The sequence below is a fragment of the Oryx dammah genome, unplaced genomic scaffold, assembly GCF_014754425.2.
Source record: "Oryx dammah isolate SB20612 unplaced genomic scaffold, SCBI_Odam_1.1 HiC_scaffold_17, whole genome shotgun sequence".
In the NCBI taxonomy this organism is placed as follows: domain Eukaryota; kingdom Metazoa; phylum Chordata; class Mammalia; order Artiodactyla; family Bovidae; genus Oryx; species Oryx dammah.
This window is the reverse complement of record NW_024070201.1, coordinates 36,676,811-36,702,405: the sequence shown is the minus strand read 5'-3', so window position 1 is coordinate 36,702,405 and position 25,595 is coordinate 36,676,811. Positions and strand designations below refer to the sequence as shown.

General features: G+C 45.7%; 1 protein-coding gene across 1 annotated transcript in view; it reads left to right on the top strand.

The window, feature by feature from the left end:
• INSC (INSC spindle orientation adaptor protein) overlaps positions 1-25,595 on the top strand; it is a 94,294-nt gene that overhangs the window by 10,508 nt on the left and 58,191 nt on the right. The window contains exons 2-4 of the mRNA XM_040258297.1: positions 17,387-17,732; positions 18,720-18,772; positions 19,834-19,957. Coding sequence (XP_040114231.1) covers positions 17,387-17,732; positions 18,720-18,772; positions 19,834-19,957 — 523 coding nt within the window. The remainder of the gene's footprint in view (positions 1-17,386; positions 17,733-18,719; positions 18,773-19,833; positions 19,958-25,595) is intronic.

Sequence of the window (25,595 nt, the reverse complement as noted above, 5' to 3'; positions counted from 1 at the left end):
AGACTTTTTATCTTGGGGAGTCAATCGGCAAATACAGTAGGAAAGGTGGCGCCCTGGGAACCAGAGAGCTAATGACACAGAATCTGACGAGCTCTGCAATTATGGGATGCTGAGTCCAAACCCTAAGGAGCCACAGTCCCTGGACTCCAAAATTGAGAAGAACATCTCATTATGTGGCGGCACAGTGACCGCGGCTGGGAGTGGACCAGCTTGTGGCGCGGCCGTTCCAGGTTCTCCAGGCCTGCTCTCCTCCCTGGGGAGGCGTGGGGCCTCTTCGACAGACCCCTCTGTAAGGCCTCGCACCCACTTCTGCTGTGACCTTGTGTATGCTACTTGTCATCGTACCTCACCCTGAAACCAAGCAAGATGAAACCAAGCAAGATGAAAACTGACTCCTCCTCTGGATGGGTTTCCCGTCTCAGCCAGGGCCGCACCGGGCACCAAGACCAGGCCCCGGGAGCCAGCCTTGCTCCTGCCCCTCCTTCACCCTCGCATCCTCTCGCCTCCCCCGACCATCCACTTCTTCCTGTCGCGTGCCACGTCTTTGTGCAGCCTGCTGTCCCCTCTCTGCTTTACAACCTTCGCCTCCTGGCAGGTCACCTCCTGGTGGGTCACCTCCTGTACAGCATTCAGTCCACTCCAGTCCCTTCTCTACTGAGTCTCTGCACAGTTAGGTCACTGCCCTGCTCTGATATGTTTTGAGTGGCTCCGAATTGCCCTCAGGATTAAATCCAAATCCAAATCCCTAATCATGGTATTCAGGGTCTTTAATCAACTGGTCCTCCATCCTTAGGCCCCGTGATCAGCCCCTGACTTGAGTCTAGTGAAACTTCTAGTTGTATTACTATTTCTGTGTCCCCAGGCACTTTTGCATTTATGTGGAAGCCCTTTGGCCCTTGTCATCCTGGCCAACTCCTCTCCTCTAAGAACCAGGGCAAATGTCATTTCCTTTGTGTACATATTCCCAGGCGAAGTCAGGCCCTCTGTCTCCTGTGATCCCAGACTCTCCTGCTCACAGCTTCTTCCTCTCAGTGTGGTGTTGAGTTGATATGAGAAGGCCTGTGCTCTAGAGCATGGGTCTGAGTCTTGGCTTCACCGCTTACTGCCATGTGACCTCTCCCAGCAGAAGTCTCTTTGTCTGTAAATGAGATTAATAACAGTCTTCTCTCCCAGGGCTGTGGGGAGGATTAAGGAGATAATATATTGAGAGAATACTGCCTGGCTCATTGCTGGAACTCAATACATGAGCTACTGTTATAATTATGACCAGATTGGATTCTTAGTGCTTTCTTCCCTGTTTGAGGTCTTGCCTGAGCTGTGTGAGCGCTGGGACTTTCTTCCATTCAGCGGTGTCCTCAGCTTCTATAACAGGCTGGTGATGAGAATGCACACAGATGACACCAGGACACCAGGGTTCCCAGCCTGGCCCCAGCACGTGCTGCAGGACCTAGTGGGACAGGCCGCCTCTCCTGACCTCTGCACCTGGGGTCCTTTTGAAGCTAAAGCCTAAGGGTGCCTGGAGTCTGCCCAAAACCAGGGACAGAGGACTCTTGGTCACAGCCTAAGGCTGGAGCTGATGTGAGAGTGTGGTGGAAGAAGGGGGTCGAGGTGCTGGGGGCTGGAGTCCACAAGCGATGGTATAGATCTGCTCTTGGCAGCCCTCTAGTGGTGACTTCTGGACTCTCCCCTCCCTTTCCCGGAACCCCGTGGAGGTACCAGGATGGCAGCTAGGAGGCAGGATCTGTGCATTCTCCTAAATGTTTCACTTTGGCAAATGAAAACACTCTCCTTAAAGTGAAGAGGAGAATACAGTGGGAAAGGTAAAGCTGAAACCGTCTTTAGTCTATACTGCAGGTCCTGTGTTACAGCCATGAAGCTTGAGGCCAAGCAAGGACTCCGCCTGGGGATGTGAGAAGGCATTTGTATCTTTACCTGACAGGCCTGAACATGCCACCTGCATAAAGCATGGCCTTCACAGTGCGGGTTAGAGTGGCATTTAAGAACAGACACGGTCTAGAGTCTGGTGGGCTGGGTTCTGAGCCAAACTTTGCCACTTACAATCTGAGTGATATCTGATAGTTCATGTAAACTCTCCAAGCTTCAGGTTCCTCATTTGTAAAAATAAGAGAATTATGGTGCCCTGCCCTCAGGGTCACAGTGAGATCTGCACAAAGCCATCCCCATGGTAGTTTGGCCCAGGGCCCAGTCTCAATAAATGTTAGCAGTAATGGTTATGGAGCTTATCACAATAACCCCATGAGACGGTACAGCAGTGCAGGTCATTGTTATCCCCATTTGATAGATTTTTAAACTTAATTCAGTTCCATAAATATATGCACTGAGCATTTTCACTATATCAGGTCCAGTGCGAGGGAAAGGGTGAAGGGCAGGCGTGACAAACAGAAGTCCTGCCCTGCTATGGACTAGTGCAGGGGTCTCCTACCCCTGGGCAATAGGCAAATGCCAGTCAGAGGCTTGTTACATGGGTTTCACAGCAGGATGTGAACTACAGGTGAGCAAGTGAAGCTTCGTCTCTATTTACAATTGCTCCCTATCGCTTGCATTACCCCCTGAGCTCCTCCTCCTGTCAGATCAGTGGAGGCATCAGATTCTCATTGGAGCGGGAACCCTACCGTGCTTGAGTCATCCTGAAACCATCCACCCCTCACCCCCAGTCCATGGAAAAATTATCTTCCATGAAACTGGTCCCTGGTACCAGAAAGATTAGAGACCTCTGGGCTAGTGGATAAACAAATAGTTGAATAATTGAGACCTGTGTCATGATAGGGGAAAGACAGGGTGCTCCAGACATACAGGACCCACCGGAGGTAAGCTCATCTAGGAATCAGAGACACTTGCCCCAGGAGTGATACTTGGGACAAGATTTCAAGGATGTGTGGGCACCAGCAAGGGGCAGAGGAGACAGGGGGAGAGGGACCAACAGCTGCAAAGGCTGGGGGGGCTGGAAGTCTCAGGAGAGGCACTGAGAGAACTTGGTGAGGCTGAGACAATGGTTGGGGAATGAAGGAGAGAGCAGGTCAGGGAACTGAGGCTCAGAGAGGGCAAGTGTCACATGCAAGGCCACGCAGCTGTTAAGAGGTGGAGCGGGATGAGGACACGTGATGGAGCCTCATCACGTAGTCTTGCTTTGAGTAGCATCATGCCAGTTCTTACATGTGTACTGACAATGTGCACACATACATGTATCCTTTTAAGAGGTTCAAAAATAAGTTGTTCCTGAGTTAAAGAAAGACCAGGGATTATTAGTAGCATCTTTCTCTGGCGGCTTCCCTGGTGGCTCAGATAGTCAAGAATCTGCATGCAGCCCAGGAGACCCCAGGTTCGATCCCTGGGTTGGGAAGCTCCCCTGGAGTAGGAAATGGCAACCCACTCCAGTATTCTTGCCTGGAGAATACTATGGACAGAGGAGCCTGGCAGGCTACAGTTCCTGGGGTCACAAAGAGTCAGATATGACTGCAGGACTAACAACGGTTTCATTCTCTGAGGGCATCTAAAATGCCAGGGTTTCATAAAGTTAACAAGATGGGCTTGCAATCAGCAGAGAGGAGGCAGCTGTGAAATGTACACATGAACTTGGCTCCCTGAACTGGAAATAGTCACCTGGAGCCAAATTCCTGCTCTTTGGCTTTCTGAAAGAGAAAACAGCAGTGCACTCATAGGTGCTGGACAGACTAGGGTGGTAAGCCTCAGTTTTCCTCCCCTGTAAAAGTGGGGATGATAAAATAGGATCCTAAAACTGCAAGACAGGCTTCCCTGGTGGCACAGCAGTGAAAGATCTGCCTGCTAATGCAGGAGACATGGGTTTGATCTCGGGGGCAGGAAGACCCCCCTGGAGAAAGAAATGGCAACTCACGGCAATATTCTTGCCTGGGAAATCCCATGGACAGAGGAACCGGCCGGCTATAGTCCATGGGGTTGCAAAAGAATCGGACACTACTGAGACTAAACAACGACAACAACTGCAAGACAGATACTGTACATGCAAGTACTTGATATGTGCCTGGATTGCAGAGGTACTCGAAAAATATTTCCTTTATAGCATGCTTGGAACAAGGCCAAATTTTTAAAAAATTGACTTAATGTATCCAAATCTCTTTCCTACCTTCAAGTCCTTCTGTAGATCAGTGGAAGCCACAACCTGGAGAAACAGATGGGACAAAGTGACTGTAATGCCATTATCCATGTCCCCTTCACAAATTACTCCCTGGTATTAGCTTCAAGGTATATTGGTGGGCCATTACTCCTGTGAATATCTGAAAAGTAGGATCAACTCTCTAACCCTGTTATACTGGACAGTTCAATTAACAGAAAGACTTATGGAACACATATGTCAAAATGGGTAGGATGAATAGTGAAAATGAGGACATCTCTACCCTTAAAATGTGAACTAAGAGTGGTCAGGGACGGAGAGGTAGAGAACTGTCTGCCCCTTTCACAAAAGCCTCACTGCACAGAAAGGCCTGTGCTGCTGCAGCTCCGCGTCGGTCAGAAGCAGAGCGATGAAGATGCTGGACGATTCGAACAAGGTCAGGGAGCAGCATTTCCTTGGTCTCAGCTGGCTGGGCTTCACTGGTTCACCAGTGCCTTACTAAAGAGGTACTGGAAGTTAATCTCCTAACCATACTGTAAATTATTTATAGTTTGTTACATAAATAATTATGCTTAAATTAACTGTTTAGTAAACAATTTATAGTTTGCTGCATAGCAGAGGTTGTCATTCTAAATTAATCTATGTGTTTTTTTAATAAAACCCTTCGTGAGAGACTTTTCCGGGTTGGGTTGTAGAATGGCGTGGGGGCCGAGTGGACCCAGCTGATAACTGATGACAAGATTCCTCGGATGTCTCAGGAGGAATTCTCATGTTTACTCAAAATGAAATCCCAGAGTGCCTGCAGTGGCTTCCAGGGGCCTCCAGGATCTAGCCTGAGTCCCTTCTCACCTCTTACTGATCTTTCCCTTGTTTACTCCATTCTAGCCATATTTATTTCTGTACTGTTTCTCAAACACCCAGGCCTACTCCAGTGAAGGGTCTTTGTACCATCTGTTCCCTCTGCCTGGAATGCCCAGTACCTGTGTTTAACCATGGCTGGTTTTCTCTGAAGCACTTACTCAAATCCTACCTTCTCAATGGGTCCTACCCTGATCCTTTATTTTAAGTAGCAGTTACCTTTCTGCTTCCCACATGAACAATCTCATCCCCACTTATTCTTACATCTTTTGAAAAGAAATTATCTGCTTTTAACGTACTGCATGTGTCCTTACTTGTGTTTGACCCTTTGTGACTCTATGGACTGTTGCCTGCCAGGTTCCTCTGTCCATGGGATTTTCCAGGCAAGGCTACTGGAGTGGGTGCCGTTTCCTCCTCCAGGGGGTCCTCCCGACCCAGGGATCGGAGCTGCACCTCTTGCAATGGCTCTGCACTTTTAAATTTATTACAGTTTATTGCTATTGTCTGTTTTCCCTGCTAGAAAGTACCTTCCATGGGACAGGGATGCTTTTTGGCTTTTTCACTCTATATCCCAAGTGGCTAGAAGAATTCCCAGCACATTGTAGGCACTAAGGAAATATTTATTGAATAAATATTCAAAGTTGAACGTGTGAAGGTATGGAGGCCACACACTCTGCATGGAGGTTGGAAGTGCCCAGAATTTTGGGGAATGAAGTTCGATGGGAGGGAGTCCAGTGAGAAGGATGGGCCTTCTTCAAAAGAAGAGACAGTAGGTCCATTGGATTCAACTAGTCTCAAACTGAACCCACCTTCCTGTCTTCTGACCTGGTTTTGCCTTTTCATTCATCTGCTCAAGTCAAAAATCTGGGTCACCTCTTTGACTAGTTCCTGTCATTCATCATCTGTATGAATTGGTATCGAAGTCCTATTGATTTTATCTTAATTGTTCTTGAGTGATTGTCTTCTAACACCACTGCTGCCACAGGAATCAGGGCTCCTTCTTATACTTGAATGTCCTTTTGACTAAATATAAAATCCTTGGTTTCCCTTAGTATTTTGTATATGTTACTTTACTTTTTTTTTTTCCTAGTAAAAAGGATTGCTCTAAAAATATTATTATAGCCTAATTTCGGTCCTTTATAAGCCACTTCCCCAGTGGCTCAGCAGTAAAGAATCTGCCTACAATGCCGGAGTCACAGGAGACATGCGTTCACTCCCTGGGGTGGGAAGATCCCCTGGAGGAGGGCATGGCAACCCACTCCAGTATTCTGGCTTGGAGAATCCCCATGGACAGAGGGGCCTGGTGGGCTACAGTCGACAGGGTCGCAAAGAGTTGGACATGACTGAAGCAATTTAACATGTCCACAAGTGTAAGTTAATATGCACTTATTTCTAGATGCACAAAGGATTTTCTTTCCTTTTAAATTAAAGTCCAGTCTTACTAGAATATGCTTTGTATGCTTGTTTTCATTTATGTAGTATACTCTGTATCTATAATTTTCTTAAAAATTTAAACTCATTTTTGTAATGGTTATTGAAATAGTAAGTTATAATTTCCTTCTGTTTTGTGAGTACATTCTACTGGCATTTTCTCATTGTTATTATTCTGCTCTTTATTCTGTTTCTAAAATAATTATACATGGGATGATACTTCAATAAATTTTTGTTGCTCATTTCTATGTGAAATTAGTTTTTATGAACATTTGGGGGGGGTGCGCTTAGGAAAGCTGTTCTAACTTCATAGAGTTCCATCTTCTTTTGTTTTTGTATAGGGTTCAAAAACATAGTGATCTGCCTTTTAAGGTTCCTAGCTCTGTTCTGCCCTTCACGTTGGACTGAAAATCTCCCCCTCTGTCTCTGTTGCCTCTGTCTTGCTCAATTTTGATCTTACTCCCCAAAGTTTCTTCTTAATGTGGCTCTTTGTTGTAGAATTCCTGTTGGTTCCGTTTTAAGAGTCTAGAGTAGTCGCCTTGCACTTACCTCAGAGAGGCAAACCCCTTCTGATTCCAGTTACTACTCCTAAATCATCACACTGTCCTTGCCAGTAAATACGCAGTGGCTCATCCAAGCTCTTATCCTCTCCAGGTGCCTCCTTGTTGCTGCTTCTCATACAGTCTTGTAACTGCAGTTTGAGTTTTGTAGGAATCCTTTATCGTCTAGTTTTGTTGTAAATATTATCCATGGGGTTTTGGCTCTGTTATCTAGTTAGTCTGCCAGTTTTTATATGGGGAACTGGAGTGACTGAAAAACTACGCAGCCACGACTGTCATCTTTTCAGAATTCTTCCTTATTTCTCTTACTTTTAAGCAACTAAGTTCTGATAATACAGCTGCTTTAATTCAAATCACTCCAGAAATAATGAACGCACACAGTATTGCCTATCAGAAATTATTCTAAGCAAATATTTATATATAGTTGTATACATATGTATGTTGGTGAATATACATATTCATGCATTTTTTTTCTCTTATTAATCAAAAAATGCCTAGGAGTTAGGTACTATCATCACTTCATCTTGCCAATGAGGAAGAGGAAACTCAAACATAAAGAGGCTTTCTCAAAGTTGTAGTTAGCAAGTGGCCGACTAGTATTTAATCCAGGCAATCTAGCTCCAGGGTTCATACTCAGAGGGGCGTAGTGGTACCCAACAGAAGCCACCTGATGCCTGGAACACCCAGTGTCATGCCAGGCTCTGATGCTGGCACAGTGGTACCTAGAAGACGCAGCAGTAAGAGAAGAAGCAGTGACTGTGATAGTCCGAGACGTCTAATAGAGATCGGAGAGCATGACATCGCCCAGAAGGAAAGGCAGCCATGCTGGATGGATCTGGCAGGGCCTGGCAGTTAGAATAACACCCAGTGGAAGTCTGCTAAAGGAAGAAAAGGTGACAGCATGACCCAATGCTGCCATGTGGTTGACTGAGCCTGTCTTTTTTTAGTGGGTAGGGAGGAAATATATAAGAGTTGAACTCTAGGGATGCTCGGAAATATTTGACACTATGGTACATCATGTTGGAATGAGAATGAGGTTGGGCTGTATTTGTTTATGTCTGTTTTTCTCTTGGGTGGTGTAAGGGCAAGGGTTGCCAGCACAAAGCCTGGTATCTGATCAACATCTGTAGCGTTTCATTGAATTGACCGGGGATTGTTTTAAATCTTATGAAACTGGTTGAGACTATTTTATGTTTGTTACAGGTATCATGTGGGGACAGGCACTTCCTATGGGAGCTCAGACCTCCCTTCAGCCACTTTACCAAGGCTTAGATATATATCCCCATTCCTCACTGGAAAGCCAGTTGCCTGTAAGTTCTGAGAATCTGGATAATGGTTGGTAAGGGTTCAAGCTCCACCCAATCAGAGCATTGCTTCATGGAATATAGGAATGCTTGCACAATGTCTTTTACAAAGGTCTCTCTGATTCTGCTGACATCTGCTTTAAGTATTTCTATTTAAAACACAAAACTATTTTATTGTGTCCTTTGTAGTATCCAGTTACTCGGTCAAACTCAGATTTTAGCCATAGGTTGATCTACACTTTTTCTGACATCTAAGCCAAAGACAGAGTACACATTGTCTGAAATAGAGCCCCAGAACAGAAATGGAGTGATGTCATGGATTCCGGTCTGTGTTCCCAGTCAGGGCACTCATGCCTATCTTGCATGACACTCTGCAATTTCTGGAAATATTTCTGGCTGGCATAGCACGGCTCATAATCTGTTTTCCAGGAATGCTTTGGTTTACCTGATTCAAATAAGTAATTATTAATACCTGCTGTGTGCTGGGTACTGGTGATGCTGAGATAAATCAGAAAGTGCCTACTCTTGAGGGGAGTCTCAAAGTCTAGTGAACAAGAGAGACAGGTGGAGAAACTCTTTAGGATGGCCAGTGTGCACATAGCCTATGAAATCAGGCAGCCTGCATGGAGTTCTGGCTCTCTTAAGTCTTGTAACTGTTGTGCACCTCTATTTTCATCTGTAAAGTAAAGGCAATAAAAACATTCACTTAACCAGGTTACTGTGAAAATAAAATACTACATGATAATTGTACAGCTATGGGGCACAGTAAGGGTCCAATAAATGTTAGTCATAACTGGTGGATTTTGTCTACTTTCTCTTTCCTCTTGACTTCAGAGCTGCTTTCCACCCAGTTATCTATTTAATTTATTTATTTAATGTGATTATATATTATCCCAATGGGTTAGTTGTAACTTGAGTAACTTGGAGGCAAAGCAAGCTGAGCAAAGTCAGGCTTTGTAGGTATATACATGCCTTTATCATCAACCCATTTTGACCTCTACCTGTTAGTGGGCCAAGCCTCCAATGTCTTCCCTTCCCTGGTCAGAGTTGGCCTTGGACCTCAGTGGGATGTGCCTGCTTGTTGGGGCCTGGGGATGAGCCACGGAGTGGGGTTAGGAGGAAGCAGGAGGCAAGGATCCATGGGCTTACTATCTGCTCGTTTATTCTTCTCTTTGTGTTTGGTTGCTGCTGGGAGAGAAAGAGGAGGTATCTGTTTAAACAATCTCTAGAAACGGAAGTTATTTTAAGCTCATTCTTAAAGAAAACCAGATTCTTCTTGCCCCACAGGCGCCCCTTGTCTGTCCTCATCTCTGAGGCTGTCACCCGGGAAGGCAGCTTCTGGAACTGCGCGGCCAGGAGTGGGTTTGGCCCGAAAGCAGCAATTCCCTCTCTGGGGCCCGTGATCCTGGTCTTCCTGCTACCCAGAGCTTTAGGCAGAGCCAGTGGCTCACAGTTTCCCTTCATCTTCCTGTTGCCAATAAGCAGTCCCTGAAGTTCTTCCTGGAGAAAATAGCCCCGCTTGTCTTCCTGGGTTGAGGCATCTCATCCTGCTGTCTGCTCTTCACATTTTTTGAAGGGGTGGGCAGAATGTGAAGCAGTAAAGCATAGCAGTGAAGAACAGACTCTGGAACCAGAGGGACTAGGGTTTACTGCTTTTGATCTGGGTGACTTTACTTCTCTGCATCTCAGTTTCCTCATCTGTAAAATGGAGATGATGATAAGACCCAGCTCAGACAGTTGTCCTGAGGAGTAAGTCAAATAATTCATGTAAAATACTCAGCACAGCTCTGTGCTCACTAAATTCTCGCCATTATTATAGTTATTAGAGGTGCTAAAGTGTTGCATGTGGGGAAGGACAGCCAAGAGAATGAGCATTTTTGAGCATCTCCTTTGTGTTATGCAATGTCCTAGGCCTTTCTTGTTCACCATTTAATCTGTCCGACAACTCAGTGTGGCAGGTTTTATTATTATCTCAGTTTTACAGATGAAGAAATTGAAGCTCAGAGAGGTTCAGAAACTAAGAAGGCTAATGTATGTTGTGAGGGTCAAGACACTGGTTATTGTGGTTGAGGAGTGACCAGGAAGGGGTGCAAGGGTGACTTCTGGAATGCTGCTAATGCTCTATTTCTTTGTCTGTTTTAGGATACCAGGGTACATTGATTTGATGAAAAGTCATCAAACTTCAGCTTGATATTATTTGTTTGCTTCTAAATATATATGCTGGGAAAGATTGAGGAGGGGAGGAGAAGGAGGCAACAGAGGATGAGCTGATTGGATGGCATCACCAACTGAATGGACATGAGTTTGAGCAACTCTGGGAGACAGTGAAGAAGAGGGAGGCCTGGTGTGCCGTAGTCCATAGGGTGGCAGAGTTGGACACGACTGAGCGACTGAACAACAACAACAAATACGTATGTTACTTCAATACAAATATCAGAAAAGGGGGAAGAAAGCAGCAGCAGGGCCAGCCTGGCTTCAGTCCCTCACACAGATTATGAGCAGCAGGGCCAGCTCTTTCTACCATCGTGTGCAGACGTGCAAGCCTTGTTGGCCTGGGCCTGCAGAAGCTCCTCTTATGCTCAAGGGCTTTACACAATAGGCTGTTCTGTCTGAGGAAGCTCTGCTTCAGGCTCTGTTCAGGCGATTTAAGGAGGGATCAGGATCTTCCTGAGCCAGTCTGAGGGCCTGGCTGCCAGAGTGAGGTCTCCCTGAGATCGTTAAGTGCAGAAGGCTCAGGTCTAAGAGTCTGGCCTGGGATCCAGCCATTGCTGGGCTCTAGGGTGGGTGATGGGGTCGACTGAAGACAGAGCCAACTAGGCTTGCCCTGTTTCTCCCCACCGAGAGGACAACTTCTGACTCCTAGCTGAGCCATACACCCTCTCTCCTTCGGCTTCAGCTTTGTAGCCAGGTTCCATCTTCTGGTCCTCTGGAGCTTGGATGCACTAAGGCTTCCTGCTGTGAAGCTCGGGACACAAAGTCAGAGAGACGTACTGTCTCCGCCTGTGTTTCCGGTTGGGGAAGAAGCACAGGAAGTGAAATTCTTTCTAGAGGGATGGGGTGGAAAATCCTTTGGCTTGTCATCTGAATTCCACCTCCCTGCCAAACCTCATCTTTTACAAAGAAACTTAAAAGTTTTTTTGCTTAATAGTTTTGGATTTGCAGAAAGTTGCAAAGATAGTACGCAGTTTTTCTATATCCCATATACCCAGTTCCTCTGATTACTGTCTAATACCCACTTGGTCCATTTGTCACGACAAGGAAGCAGCATTGGTCCTTTACCATTAATTAAATTCCAGACTTTATTTGGATTTCACTAGTTTTTCCATGAATGTATTTTTTTTTTTTTTTTTTTGGTTTCAGGATCCTATCCAGGATATCCTGTTACATTTAGTCATCACTGCATCGCCTTAGTCTCCTCTTGTCTATGACAGTTTCTCGGTCTCCCCTTGCTTTTGGTGACCCTGACCGTTTTGAGGAGTGTCGGTCAGGTCTTTTGTACATGTGTGCGGTGTGCTTAGTTTGTGTGCAAACGCTTAGTTTGGTTCCCTGTTGTTTTTCCCATGATGAGACTGAGTTACAGGTTTCAGGGGAAATTCACAGAGTTTGGGGTGTCTTTTTCACATCCTATCAGAACTATGCTGAGCTATGTTGTGCTTAGTCACTCAGTTGACTCTTTGCCATCTCATAAACTGTAGCCCGCCAGGCTCCTCTGTCCATGGAGATTCTCCAGGCAAGAATACTGCAGTGGGTTGCCATACCCTCCTCCAGGGCATGTCAAGACTACTTGCTATCAATGTGGCTTATCAGCAGTGAGGTTGATCTCTTGGTTAAGGTGGTGTTTGCCAGGTTTCTCCATTGCAAAGTTACTTTTTTTCTCCACTTTCTGTTCTCTTTTCTTTGGAACTGAGTCATCAGTCGCAGCCCACACTCAAGTCCGACACCACCCCCATCCGTTTTTAATCTTCAAGTTTCTCTGACACAAGACCAGTAAACACACAAACTCTACTGAGTATTGACTCAGGTAGGGATACACAGACTCTCACCCAGACACCAGCACACAGATGATATAGACAGATACCCAGATGAGTCATATCTGCCAACAGGGACACACACAGACACAAATAAACAAACACCGGGGAAATCAATAGTTTTGTCATTCCATTTCTCTTACCAGCAGAGTGATAAATCAACTAGGATTTTAATCAGCAAAGCTTCGGAAATCCCACTTTCCTTCTAATTTTTAAAGACCTTAAAGAGCAAGAACTGAGAAATAACCTCCATGCAAGTTGGGGAGGAAGTGGGGAGTGATGAAAATCTTGGTTTGGGGATCTCATCAGACTGAGATGGGTTTCAGGGAAAAAGTGACAGAGGTGAAATGTCTTCATCATATCAGGAGTACATGCTATCAATGTGGCTTATCAGAAAGGAGGTTCCCTCGTGGAATGGGCCCAGGTCATTGGCAAGTGGTGGCTTTGTCTCCCTTTTTCTCTCTACCTGGTTCTTCCGCAGCCCTTTCCCACCCAGACCAGAAGTGAGGGGTGTGAGTATCTCCTCCTGAGGACCCCAGAGCTCTTCCATGGGGATATGAGCCAAGAGCCCACCTTAGCACTGTGGGTTTCCTTTGTGCTGGGTGCTGGTCCCAGCTGCTGTGATTTAGGTAGGAATCTTTCAACCTCACTGGTCTCCGCCCATCGTTGCCTAGCCTGCTGCCCTTGAATAGCTTTTCGGGGCTTTCAGCATAAATGCCCAACCCCTACTCTGGCTTCAAAGCTTCTCAAGCTCAGGGCTTTCCCCCTTCTCCAAGCTTTCCCCTCTCTTTGCTCCCTCTCTTCCAGAATGTTTAACTCTAACCCCAGTGACCTACTCATTGTCCTGTTGTCTGCCACACCCTGGAAGATGCTCCCACTGTCTTTAGGCGTTCCAACTCTGTTGCTAAGTTGTGTCGCAGCCCTACCCAGCTCTAAAGCCACCTTCTGCATGCAACGACCCTGATCTCCAACTGAAACGAACGGCTCCCAGAAAACCGTTTTTCTAAGGGATGGCACTGACTGAACTCTGCTTAATTATCTGTGAACTTGTGCTTCAGAAAAGATTCTTTTGGTTGCAAGCAATAAAGATTAACTCTGGGCCTTGTTCCCCAGTCTCCAGTTGATGCTGGAGTTCCTCATGGAACAGCTGAAGTTGCCGTCATGAAAGTAACTCACGTCCGGCACCTCCAGTCTGTTGTTAACTCTTGGTTCTAAGTCTCATAGTTTAGGGAGAGGGATTTGCATTAGTGCAGCTTGGTTCAGGGGCCCACCCATGGATTAGCCACCAGTTGTGACGAAGAGCATCTTTAGACAACGCAGACGGGGCTTCTGGGGGACCACCTTATGTTTGGGAGCAGAGGCTTGCCCAAAGAGGAGGGAAATGCTGAAGCCTACATTGCCCCACCAAGAAGCTAGGCAGCTAATGTAGCTTGCCTTTGCTATTGATGGAAGGAGGGAGGGTGCTGGGAAGACAAAAACAACAGATGTCCCCTCCTAAGCATTTATGGAGAGAATGAGTCAGTGAGTGACTGACTGGTTTATTTGTTGCCCCTTAAAGGCCCTAGATCAGTTTGCCTCCAGGTCTGTATCTCTAGAACATGATGGGCATATATTTTTCCATCTCCTGTATCCTCTTTCCTATCATGTTGTCATGAATGAAAAATGTTGTCAGTGTATCAGTAAACAGAGGATACTGCAGCCATCAAGCCACTATAGCCGCCCCTGAAGGTGAGCCCCGAGGGAACTCAGAATGGAGACAAACGGGCCACCTGCTGCCACGCCCTCAGCCTTTGCAGCCTCAGTCTGCAGCCAGTGGGCTGCCCTGGGGGAACTCAGGATGGAAAAGAACAAGGTACCAGCCCTAGATAGCTAGATAGCTGAGATGCATATCAAAAGAACGATTTCAGGGAGTCCTGAGTCTTGCATCTTCCTATGCATAAAAAGTGCTATATTCATGAACTTGAGATGTCTGGTTTTCTTTATTTAACAATAATGTTTTGATGTTTTGACTACTTGGCCTTTGTTGCAAAACCCCCTATATATCCTGGCTCCTTCCTTACCTCTTTGGAACAGTCCCTTGGAGCTATTCTGAAAGGCTACTTCCCAGACTTGAAGTGCTCAGTTTTGTTTGTCAAATAAAATATAATTCTCAATCTTTAGGTTGTGCATTTTTTGGTCAGTTGACCTTGTTCTTGGTGCCCTTCCCTGGGAGGTGGAGTGGTGGAGTTGTGTAGAGTCTCCCTGCAGAGCTAGAGCAGTAGATGCCTGCTGCTCCTTCTAGGTGGAGCTGGGATCTGTCAGGCACTGGTGATAAACCAGATATGAGGGACTGTCCCTCATAGGATGTGCAGAGTGCAGACAGATATACAAATTGCAATAAAATTTTATTAGGCTCCAATGGAGGAAGCATGGAGAGGTGGGAGCTGCTGGGGGGCAGCTGATGAACTCTGACTGAAGCTTTTCAGAGAAAGTAACATTACAGTCCAGTATCACAGGGTGAATAGGAGCTTGCCAGGTCGAGAAGAAAAAAAGTTTCCGGTCTAAGGAACTATCTGTGCAAGGCAGGGGGATGGATTGTAAACGACTGCCGTGTTTGGGAAACAGGGAGGTTGAGTGTGCCCTGAGTGTAGTGTGTTTATGGTGAGAGTGCTAAGATTGGAGGGAAGATGGAAAAGGGAAGTGTGTAGAAAGGGAGGCTGGGGCCAGAGCGAGGAAGCTCCCCATCTGAGCCGCGGGAATTTTAACTTATGGAAGGAGGTGGTTGGTAGGGAGGACTCAGGTAGGGGAATAACAACATATATGTATAGAAAGTTCTCCTGCATTGTTCGGGAATGCATTGCTTCTTTGGGGAACTAATGTGGCAACTTACTGAACTTCGCTCCTACTCCTGGGGTCTATGGCATAGAATGAAGATACTGATATGGAATGGCACATGTATAATGGTTTCTGTAGCGGTCAAGAACTGGAAGCAAATGAGTGGCCAACAATGGGAAAATGTTTAATAAATTGTGGTATATCCATAAAGTGATTTTTCATCCATCTTCTATTCAAATTCTTCACAAAATATAACAGCTATTTTTCATGAAGGGAGAGGGAGAAAGAAAGCTCATTGGTAAGCTCTTCTTTTTAACAGTTTAAAAAGCTGTAAGGAACCACATGTATAATTTGCATAAGTCTTGTAGTTAAAAGTTACATTTAAAAGCCTTATAGACCGCTGCATCATTGAGAAAGTACTCCTTCTCATTAAAAATGAAGATGTGATTTTAGCCATGATAATTGGAGCATGCCTTCATCATTTCAGTCCTCCTTGGTACCTTGGGCCCACCTATCCACTCTCCTTGCTTTCTGGGTGCTGTGATAACTCGGATTAAAAGCCAAGTCCTCATCTTGTCCTACACAACTCCTTAGGGTCTGCCCACCGCCAGCCTCCACTGCTCTCACCTCAAGTCCTCCGGCTGTCTCCCTGTCAGGCTAACTCTGGCCTCCTTGCTATTTCTCACACATCTCCAAGACATTGTGTGCCCCAGGGCCTTTGCTCTTGCTGTTTTCTCTCCCTGAAACAATTTGCCCCCAGATATCCACACGGCTCACTCCCTCCTGTCCTTCAAATCTTGGCTCACAGGTCCCTTTCTCGGTGAGCCTTCTCTGATTCACTTATTTTCACAATGCGATAACTACTCCCCTTCTACCTCCACAACTCTCCAGCCTTTTTTCCTGTTCTTTTCCTTCATGGCACTTACTACCTCTAGTATACATTGCTTATTTATTTTGGAAATTGCTTGGAAAGTTGACTGTCCTCTCACTTGAATGTAACTTTCAGAAAGGAAATGGCTTTTTGCTACCTGTTGTATAGCCCAGGGCTTGGAACAGTACTTGGCCTGTAGTAGACTCAGTACTTATTTGTGGGATGAATGAATGACTCGTGGTAGATGGAGAATGGCTGGAGGCAGGTAAGATGCATGACAAAAGACTAGTTAGAAGCCTGTCACAAGCCAAGGGCTAAGGGACTCAAACCCAGCCTTAAAGTTTAGCTGTGCCTATCTTTTTCTGTTGTGACTTTCAAATGATGTTGAAGTCTATTGTTTTTTAACTTCTCGTTAGTGTGTCTTGTTTCTTTAGGCAGATCAGAAACTCCAGGAGAGGGGAGGCTTGGCATGTTGATCTCCACTTTTCCGACAGTGCCTGGCAGTTACATGCTATTAAATATAATTCACTCAACCAATGCTCAAAGCTTCATTAATGATCTGATGTTACTTACTATTATTTGACTAAGTGATTTTAGAGTGAACTTTATTTGACAAAGATCTTAGGATCTAATTGATATTCTTATGCTGTTGTATTAAATAGAGTTAATTTTGTTCCGTTAAAAATGTAGTATGGGTCTTCCTGGCAACTGGGTGGTTAAGACTCCATGCTTTCAAAGTAAAGGGAGTGGGTTTGATCCCTGGCTGGGAAACTAAGATCCCACATGCTTCATGGTGAAGCCATAAAGTAAAAAAAAAAACAAAAAGAAAAATATCTAGCTTTAAAAAAAAGTCATATACATGCTTATGATAGAAAATTTAGAAGTTAGAGAAAAGTTGAAAACAATTGAAAATTTTTTTTCATTTCACCACCCATAAAGAACCACTAGCATTTTAATATTCCTTTTAAATATTTTTCTAGACATAGCTTTTTAACATAGTTATAATAGTTGTGTTTGCATTTCTGCATACTTTGTGTTTATTAATGCTATAAACTTTTGGAAAGCGTTATTTTAAATAGGTTCACATTATAGAACTATGTCGCTGTACTATAGCTTATTTGACATAACCAGTATTTGACACTTAAGGTTTTTCTGTTTTCTTCTTATTGTAAAAATTATATGTTACTCTGTCAGACTTCATGGCCTGGTTTGTCTGGTCATCTGCCCTCAAAACGTCTTATTATCTATAAGATAGGCATAATGAGAAGCAAGAAGTTTAAGGTATGTGAATGCAAGAAACAGTGATGAGCATAGCGTAGGTGTTTAGGAAACATCAGATGGCTTGGGATTGAAACTGTTGGAACTTGAGGAGTGCTAATAGCCTTCATGATGCTGTGCCCTGGCTGCAGGCTGCACCTAATGCAAGTGGACTCAGTCCAGCGCTGGATGGAGGACCTGAAGCTCATGACGGAGTGTGAGTGCATGTGTGTCCTGCAGGCGAAGCCCATCAGCCTGGAGGAGGACGCACAGGGTGACCTCATCCTGGCAGGAGGCTCTGGCCCTGGAGACCCCCTGCAGCTGCTGCTCAAGCGGGGCTGGGTCATCAGCACTGAGTTGCGCAGGATCGGGCAGAAGCTGGCCCAGGACCGCTGGGCGCGTGTCCACAGCATGAGCGTGCGTCTGACCTGCCATGCCCGCTCCATGGTCAGCGAGTACAGCGCTGTCAGCAGGAACTCCTCTCAGGAGATGAGCCAGGTCGGTTGCCTGGCCTGGGCATGGGTGGGCACTCAGAACTGGGAGTGTCTTTTAAAAGAGTGGGTCTGAATTGCTTAGAGTCTGAAGTCTTCCTGCCCCAGGGACCTTCCTCCCCTTCCAATGAAGCAGGGAAGACAGTGAGGACCTTTACTGAGTATCTGCTTTGTGCTAGGAATTGTGCTAGATATTCTTATACACATCTCATTTAACTTACACAACCTGTGAGGCCAACATAACTTGTGAGGCCACAGTGCAAGACACTGAAATGGCTCAATACACCCACTTAAATGCCAGACTCTCTGAGTTCAAATTTCAGTTCTGTCTGCTGTGTGACCTCAGCAAGTTACTTAATTTCTCTGTGCCCCAGTTCCATCATCCTAATGAGTATAATAATAGAATTTATTTCATAGCTCTGTTGTGATGACTGAGTTCTAATTAAATTAATTAAAAATATTAGCTAGTATTATTGTCCTCATTTTATATATGTGGAAATAGAAACTCAGAGAGTCTAAGTAACTTGCCCAAAGTTATGCAGTGAATGGTATAAATGGGATTCAACCTACAGCTTTCTAATTTCAAAGTCCATGATTCTGAATCTTCTTCAGATCCAGAGTGAACCACTGAAAATCTCCCTTTATATCTGTTTCCTCTGGCATCACTTTGCACCTTAGTTCTCTACCCTTTTCCTTGCTCCCCTTTGCATAGTATACTTCTCTTCACTCTTTGAAACCCAGCTCAAATGCCCCTTCCTCTCTGAGACTTCCCTGATCCCCCAGCAGTTAATCGTTCAGTTTTCTTTCCTTGAGCTCCCAGAGCAGCTGATGATGAACTCTGTTGCCATCCATTTCGCACGGTTGTAGTTTATGTGCCTGTTTTCCAAATCGGATGATTTGATTCTTCATCTTTATGCCCCAGAGCGCCCAGCTCAGCAGTTGGTCTTCGACCAATGCTTATTGAATTGAATAAAACTGATCTATTTTTCTGCAGATTGAGAAGCTGCTAATGGAGAAGTGTTCAGAGCTGTCAGCGGTCACAGAGAGGTAAATCTGGCCCCTGGGTGAATCTGGACTGCGGCTGCCATCCTTAGGCAGAGGAAGGTGCTGGCGTCTGTCTCCTTCCATGGGAACAGTGGGGCTGGGCAGGGCTGGTGGTGGCCTGGGAGCTTCGTTTTGTTGACTTTTATCAGCAACCTTAAGAGACACCCTGGGGATTTTCTGCTCTGTTTTCAGGCATGGGAGAATGTAGAAGGCAGAGGAGAGGCCCGGCCATAGGAAGAAAGAGGATTCATGAGGGTTGGTAGCAAGGAAAGGTTTCTCACAGCTTTGAGAAGCCCCCGGATCTCCATGGGGGAGACACACACACACCTTATCCTCACATCCACACTGACCACTCACACAATCACAGTACATTCACACCTTCTCCATATCCCACATACATAAACTCACAGCGACACTCAGATACATACACACACTCAATCTGGTCTGTTTGCACACCCAAGAGTGTGTTGACACTCTCCCTCATGCTTTACAGCCCTCAGGCCCTAGAAGAAAAACCTGGAACTTGACATTCCTAGGGCTGTGTGGGCTCTTCAGACTTCCAGCGTGAAACATTCTTAGGCCTGAAGGGTGGATTTAATCTTGATCTTCCTGGGTGAGGAGAAAATCCTCAAGGCTCCTGTCTGCACCGCTGCAGGCAGCCATTTCTTAAAGGGGCACGGGCATTGCGATACACCTTCAGAGTGAGCACAGCACACCAGCATCCCTCCTCTGCAACTCTCATCCCCCATCCCTAGACACTGATGGTTGGTTCTCCCAGGGAGAATCTCAAAGGTATGGATTTAGCCACATTAGGGTGGCCTTTCTTCCTGGTGACTTGCACTGTTAGCTTCCATTTTAGGCCAGCTCTTCTCAGAACGCTAGGAAGCCAGAGGATGAGCCGGTCTTGGAATATTTCCATTTCTGACTCCCCTGGAGCCAATATCCTCTTCCCAGGCCACTTGCACCACCACCAGGGCTATGACAGGCCCAGATTTGGCCCCGGAAATGGCTCTGGGCTGACTGCCTGCTCCTTCCGGTGGCCCATCGAGGGTTTCTTTCCCTAGGTGCCTCCAGGTGGAGAATGAGCATGTCTTGAAGCCGATGAAGGCCTGCGTGAGCGAGACCCTGAGCGCTCTGGGCGAGCACTTTGGCCAGCTGCTGGAGCTGGCCCTGACCCGGGAGGTGCAGGTCGGTGCCGGCTGGGCGGTGGAGGAGGGCTGAGTGGTTCTGCTAGGCTTGGGGAAGCTCTGGAGTGGCCTTTCTTGGGGGCCATCCTTCTCAGACTGCCAAAGTGAACTCCAATACCTTAGAGACAGGACTGTCAGAGCTGAGCAGAGGCTTGCTGAGCACCTAGCCCGGCTCTGCCTTTTCCAGATGTGAAAATTGGAGCTCAGAGAGGGCCGAAACTGATCTAAGGTCACACAGCAAGGCGGTGGCAGAGCACACCATCTCCTAATTGTACTTTCGATATTGCTCCCACCACCTTAAATCTTCTCTGTTGAGTTATTGTTCACAGCACACACAGTGAATCTTCATTGTCCCCAGAGACTTAAGGCACCTGCAGGGAGCAAGTCAGTTCTGGATATCCTGGCAATAGAGAAGAATCTAGAAAGGTCAGATAGTCTAGCTCCTGCCTTCAGACAGTCTGGTGCTTGATTCCAGAAAGAACGGAGGCTTTGGAACCTGACATCTACTTTCACATTGTGGTTCATCTGAGACCTTGGTCAAGTTCCTTAATCTCGTAGCCTCCCTTTCCTCATCTATAAAGTGAAAATCTTCCCCAGAAGTAAAGTGAGGGGACTACGTAAACAACATTCGAAAAGCACTTAGCACATAGTATAGGTTAAATATGTGTTATTTCCTTCTCTTGCCTTTTCCTATTTTAAAAGCCTCCCAGAAAAGCTGATTCCATACGGTTTTCATTAGGAAAGGTATTTACATGTTATTTATAGTTACAGAAATATTGTGTTACATATTTGCCATTCTTTCCCACCATCAAGTAAAAGCTTTCCACAAATAACAAATCCCTTCCCGTATCGGCTTCTATCCAAACTCAGCCTTTTTACCTAACCCAGCATTTCCTTTCTTTTTTTCCTGTGTGTCTGGCTCGTTTTGTACACAGCACAGGCCCTTCTGATCTGGCTCACTTGCTGGTCAGGGTAGCTGGCCCTGTGCAACCCAGAAGGGTCTGTGAAGTTCACTCTCCCGGTCCCCAGAGCCTGGGACAAGGGGAAGGAAGGACCGGGGCTCTGGTGCTTAAAGCTGATGAGCAAATGCTGATAGTCACATGTATGGTCAGATAGTAGTTCAAGCTGGGGCCAGTGTCCCAAATGGAACCATCAAGAACCATCAAGTCCGGAGGGACTCGCTGGAACATGGGAGCTAAAGTGGGTGAAGAAGTTGGAGAAGTGACGAGCAGGGGTGTTGAAGTTGGTGGTAGGGACGAGGGGAGCCTGGAGGGATGCCTGAGCAGGAGCACAGGTGCCTGTTGATGCTTTTAATGCCATCTCAATGCTCTTTTGCCTGGCAGTACCAGGCTCACATAAAAGGGCTGAAGTGGAAGAGTTCTGTTGGATTGTGAACAGAAGCCAGCAGGGTTTGCAAGCAGTCAGTCCTTAGCTGTTTCTACTCGCAGGCAAAGGGTAGGATGTCTTTTTGATACTCTAGATCATGGAATCCTGCGGAAAAGCTCCTTAGGCTGTCAGGAGCCTACCTGGGCATTGCAGACTGTGTATCTGATTTCCTGGGGCACCTGGATCCATTCCGTTTTTCCTCAGCCTGATCTTGTTCAGAGTGGAATTCCTGATCTGGTGCTTTGGTAACTGGGAAAGCTTACTTCCGAATTTATGTTGGATCTGCCTCTGTGACTTTAACCCTCATCCTGCCGCTCTTGTTTTTGTAAGCATACATAATGACCTGCCTCAGGGAGATAACCTGAGCTGCCTGACTGTCAGGAATTGAAACTAACACATTCCCCTCCCTGAGGCTTGCCCATTCTAGAGAAGGTTTGCTAGGGTTGAATAGTCTTTTTACTTTGTTTCCTGCAGCCCTTCCCATCTCTGGTTCATAAAAGAACCTGACAACCGGGCCCCTTTGCAGCGCTACCCTACCATGTTCTCAGTCAGCCGGCTCCCCACTAAAGTCCCTTCCCGATCCCAGCACCTTGTCTCAGATTCATAGACTGATTGTGCTGCTAGTTTGGACCTGGTCACCCTTCTGCTTCCCTGCCTAAATCCTGCCCCATCCTCAGATCTGCCCACCTGCATCACTGATGCTCAGCCTGAGAGCTGTGGTGTCAACTGCTCCTGTATTAGAACTGACTCCCTCACTGACCCCCCTCCCCTGGTGGAGGGGGCAGTGTCTGTCCTCCATTCCTCTGTGTATTTGTTAGTTTCATGACAACTCCTCCCTTCCTTCCCACATGTCCCATGGTGTCCTCTAATCCCTCCTATGGGCTGAGCTTGCTGTGCTCATAATATTTCTTGGCTGATCTTTAGCTTCTTTTTACATTAGAAAGTTTCCAAACAGGACAGTGGTAACATGAAGAGATACACCACCTGAAGGCAGGGTAATCTGTGTTCAGTGTTGTGAGCATGTGTTTCCTAAACAGGTGACTAAAATACTGTTCTCTAGAAGTTAGTAATTATACCAGGATCCTATGTTTGCAGTTGTTGTTATTAGTCACTAAGTTATGTCTGACTCTTGCCACCCCATGGGCCCCCAGAGGGCCCCTGCCAGGCTCCTCCATCCGTGGGATTTCCCAAGAAAGACTACTGAAATGGGTTGCCATTTTCTCCTTCAGGGGATCTTCCCAACCAGGGATCACACTCATGTCTCTGGCACTGCAGGCAGATTCTTTATTCTTTATCATCTTGACATAATTAAAATTAAGTTTATTTCTTTGTATTAGGATTTCTCTTATGACATGCTATTATGAGTCTTCTTAAAGCTCCTCACATATTCATAGTATTTCTTGTCTGACCTGTAGTTTCCATAAACAGGGATTTTGGTTTGTTTTGTTCACTAATATATATCTGCTCACAGTAGGCCTCCAATAAAGATTTATTAATGCATGAATGTTAAGCAGTGTGTTCCAAACCTACATAGTTACAGATCTTTTTTTATTCTTAAAACACCCATTCACTTATTCTGGGATACTGGTGTTTTAGGAAATGCACTTTGGGAAAATTCCTTTTGTGTACAAGGGAGCCACGTAGGCTCTTAAGCAGAGAAACAGTGCTCTTTCCACCACAAATCACAATACATGGTAGAATGGTGCTTGTAAAGAGGGCAGTGATAACCCAGCACTACTTTGCATTGGTCTGCTCCATCCTAGAATGTTATGTCAAGCTCCAGATCCTAGATGTGTTATTGCCAATGATTGTGCTCAGGGAGGTCCCTAGAAGGATGAGGATGGGCAAAGATTAAGATATGTGGGGTTTAGGTGGAGGCGCTGGGATGCTTAATCTAAGAATGGACACTGTGTTACCTCCAAAGAGAGGAAGCAAATTTATAGGACATTCCATGAAAGAAAGGAGTTGGCAAAGCAATAGGGCTGCCCCATAGTAAAAGGTCTGCCTTAGAAACTTCCCACCCCTGAGTCATGCCAGGAAGGGCATTGGCAGGAGATGGAGGTTGGATTTAATGACTTGCAAGGTTTCTTCCAATCTTGATAACGTATACATCTATGAATGTGAGCCTTGTGGAGTGGTGAATTGAGCATGGCATTTGGAGGCATCAGGGTTCAAATCCTGACTGTGCTGCTTACTGGATCTGTAAACTTGGAGCCAGTTACTTACTTTGCTCAGTTCCTCATCTCGACAGTGGGTTGTTGTCGGCATTAAATAAGACAACACAGGACTAATTGGTGGCAATCTTCTGATTGTGTTAGTAGTTTTACTCACTAGAGACCTACTACCTTGAGAGAAGCTAACAACAGGCTTTGCTAAAAAGAGCCTCCTAATCACCTAATTACTAATTATTTATTGAGATAATTTAACTACTTGGTGGGCATAGAAATTTAAGGCTTACCTGTTAGGAGTCACCAATGGAAAATTAATGAGTATTAAGGATTAGGCTTTCTTGGCTTAAAGGATTAGCTGTGTGGGAGGTAAGAGGAAGAGACTTAAGAGAAGTTGATTTACTTGAAGACGACTTCTAGGGGACTCTATTGAATAAGTCACCTCTCACCTGAACCTTTAAATTTCTTGACTCAGCTTCATGTCTATAGATGTTTTATATTCATCCCATCAATCAATATTTATTTTAGTTTAAAATATCACCTTTATTCTAATAGAACTGGTTCATGAGTTTATCTCTGACTCTGTGGCTGTGTGAACTTAAGACTTCATCTCACCCCTAAGTTTCCCCTCCCAGTGCCAAGCAGACCTGGGCAACTTCAGACCTCACCTGAGGCACAAGGACCTATCTTGTGGCAAAGGTCAGGTCAGAGGGACGCTTCCTAAGAGAAGAGAGGCAGGCGCTAAGCTGAGTATACCCGGTTCCTTCTTCCAAACTCACGAATGTATCCCTACCCTCTTGGCAAGTGACATAGAGGTGTGGGGAGTGAGGCCAGCAGAGGTGGTGTTGCTGAAATCCCTCCCTAGCAGAGCAGGAGGACTGGCAACCAAGCATCACTCCTGAGTGTTCACAGTTCTTGTCCTGTAACATTATTGAACTCATCCATCCACCTGTGGTCAGGCAAGGGTATGGCTGGGCCCTTTGGAAGAAGAGGTCAGCTCCCTATTAAGCCATCTTTTCCCATCTTCAGGAAGCTATCCCCCCCTCCCCCCCGAGATAACAAACTCTACTGCTTTGTAGATCCTTCTGGAATCCCAGTGGGCAGTTTAAACTTGGAAATGACTCAAAATACTACATTCCTTAAATTGACTCTAAGGAGATTTTGTAACTAAAGGTCATAATTTGCTTTCTTGTTCTTTTTCCCACTCTCAGATTTTGCTCAGCTATGGTACCTAATACAGGTAATCAAAGGCTGCAGTGCAATTCAATAGCAAGGTAAAAGTAATCCAAACATAATTGTCAGGAGGAGAACTCTCAGGACGTTCAAAATTTTTAAGTGGTCTTCTATCTCATTTTAAAGTTCCCTGGGAAAGAATAAAGTGAAAGGGAAAAAAAAAACCCTGAAAGCTGAATCCTTTTACTCTTAGCAATAATTCAAAGCCCCCAGTTCCTAGATTAATAGGATTCTCCTTAATTTTCTTATTCAGCTCATCCTAGTCAGGAAGGTCTCATCCCAGTGTGTGTGTGTGTGTGTGTGTGTGAAATTATGTTTCCCTGGGTAACTATAGCCCAGGCTGTTTCTCCAGAAATAAGAAGGATTTCTGCAGGGCTTTTTGATTTGTACTGGTCTTTCCTCATGATACTTGAAAGGACCCAAAGAGTTGGTACCTTGCATACACTGTATTATCATAGCATTGCTGCTATACTCACAGAAAGTTAACACAGGCCAATCCTCAACCCTTAGGGTGGGAATTCCAGTCAACATGTAGTCCCAAGACTGTCCTTAGGGTTGCTGGAGACCTTAGTAGGCATTCATCTGTGGCTGAGAGAAAGAGGGTGGATGGCAGGTACCGTCTTGGTTGCATATGCAACAGGACGACTATTTCAGTTGTCCACAGTCCACAAGGATTCCTGAACATACATTCACTGGAGGAAATGATTGTGATATGATGGTTACCATATTTGGGAGAAAAATGTCTCCTTTTTCATGGAAGAGTATGTGATATATTTCTTCTTCGTGCAAAGCCAGGTATTTGTAATTCCTCCTCAAGGACTTGCTCAATTTGTATTCTTCCCCGTCCAGTGT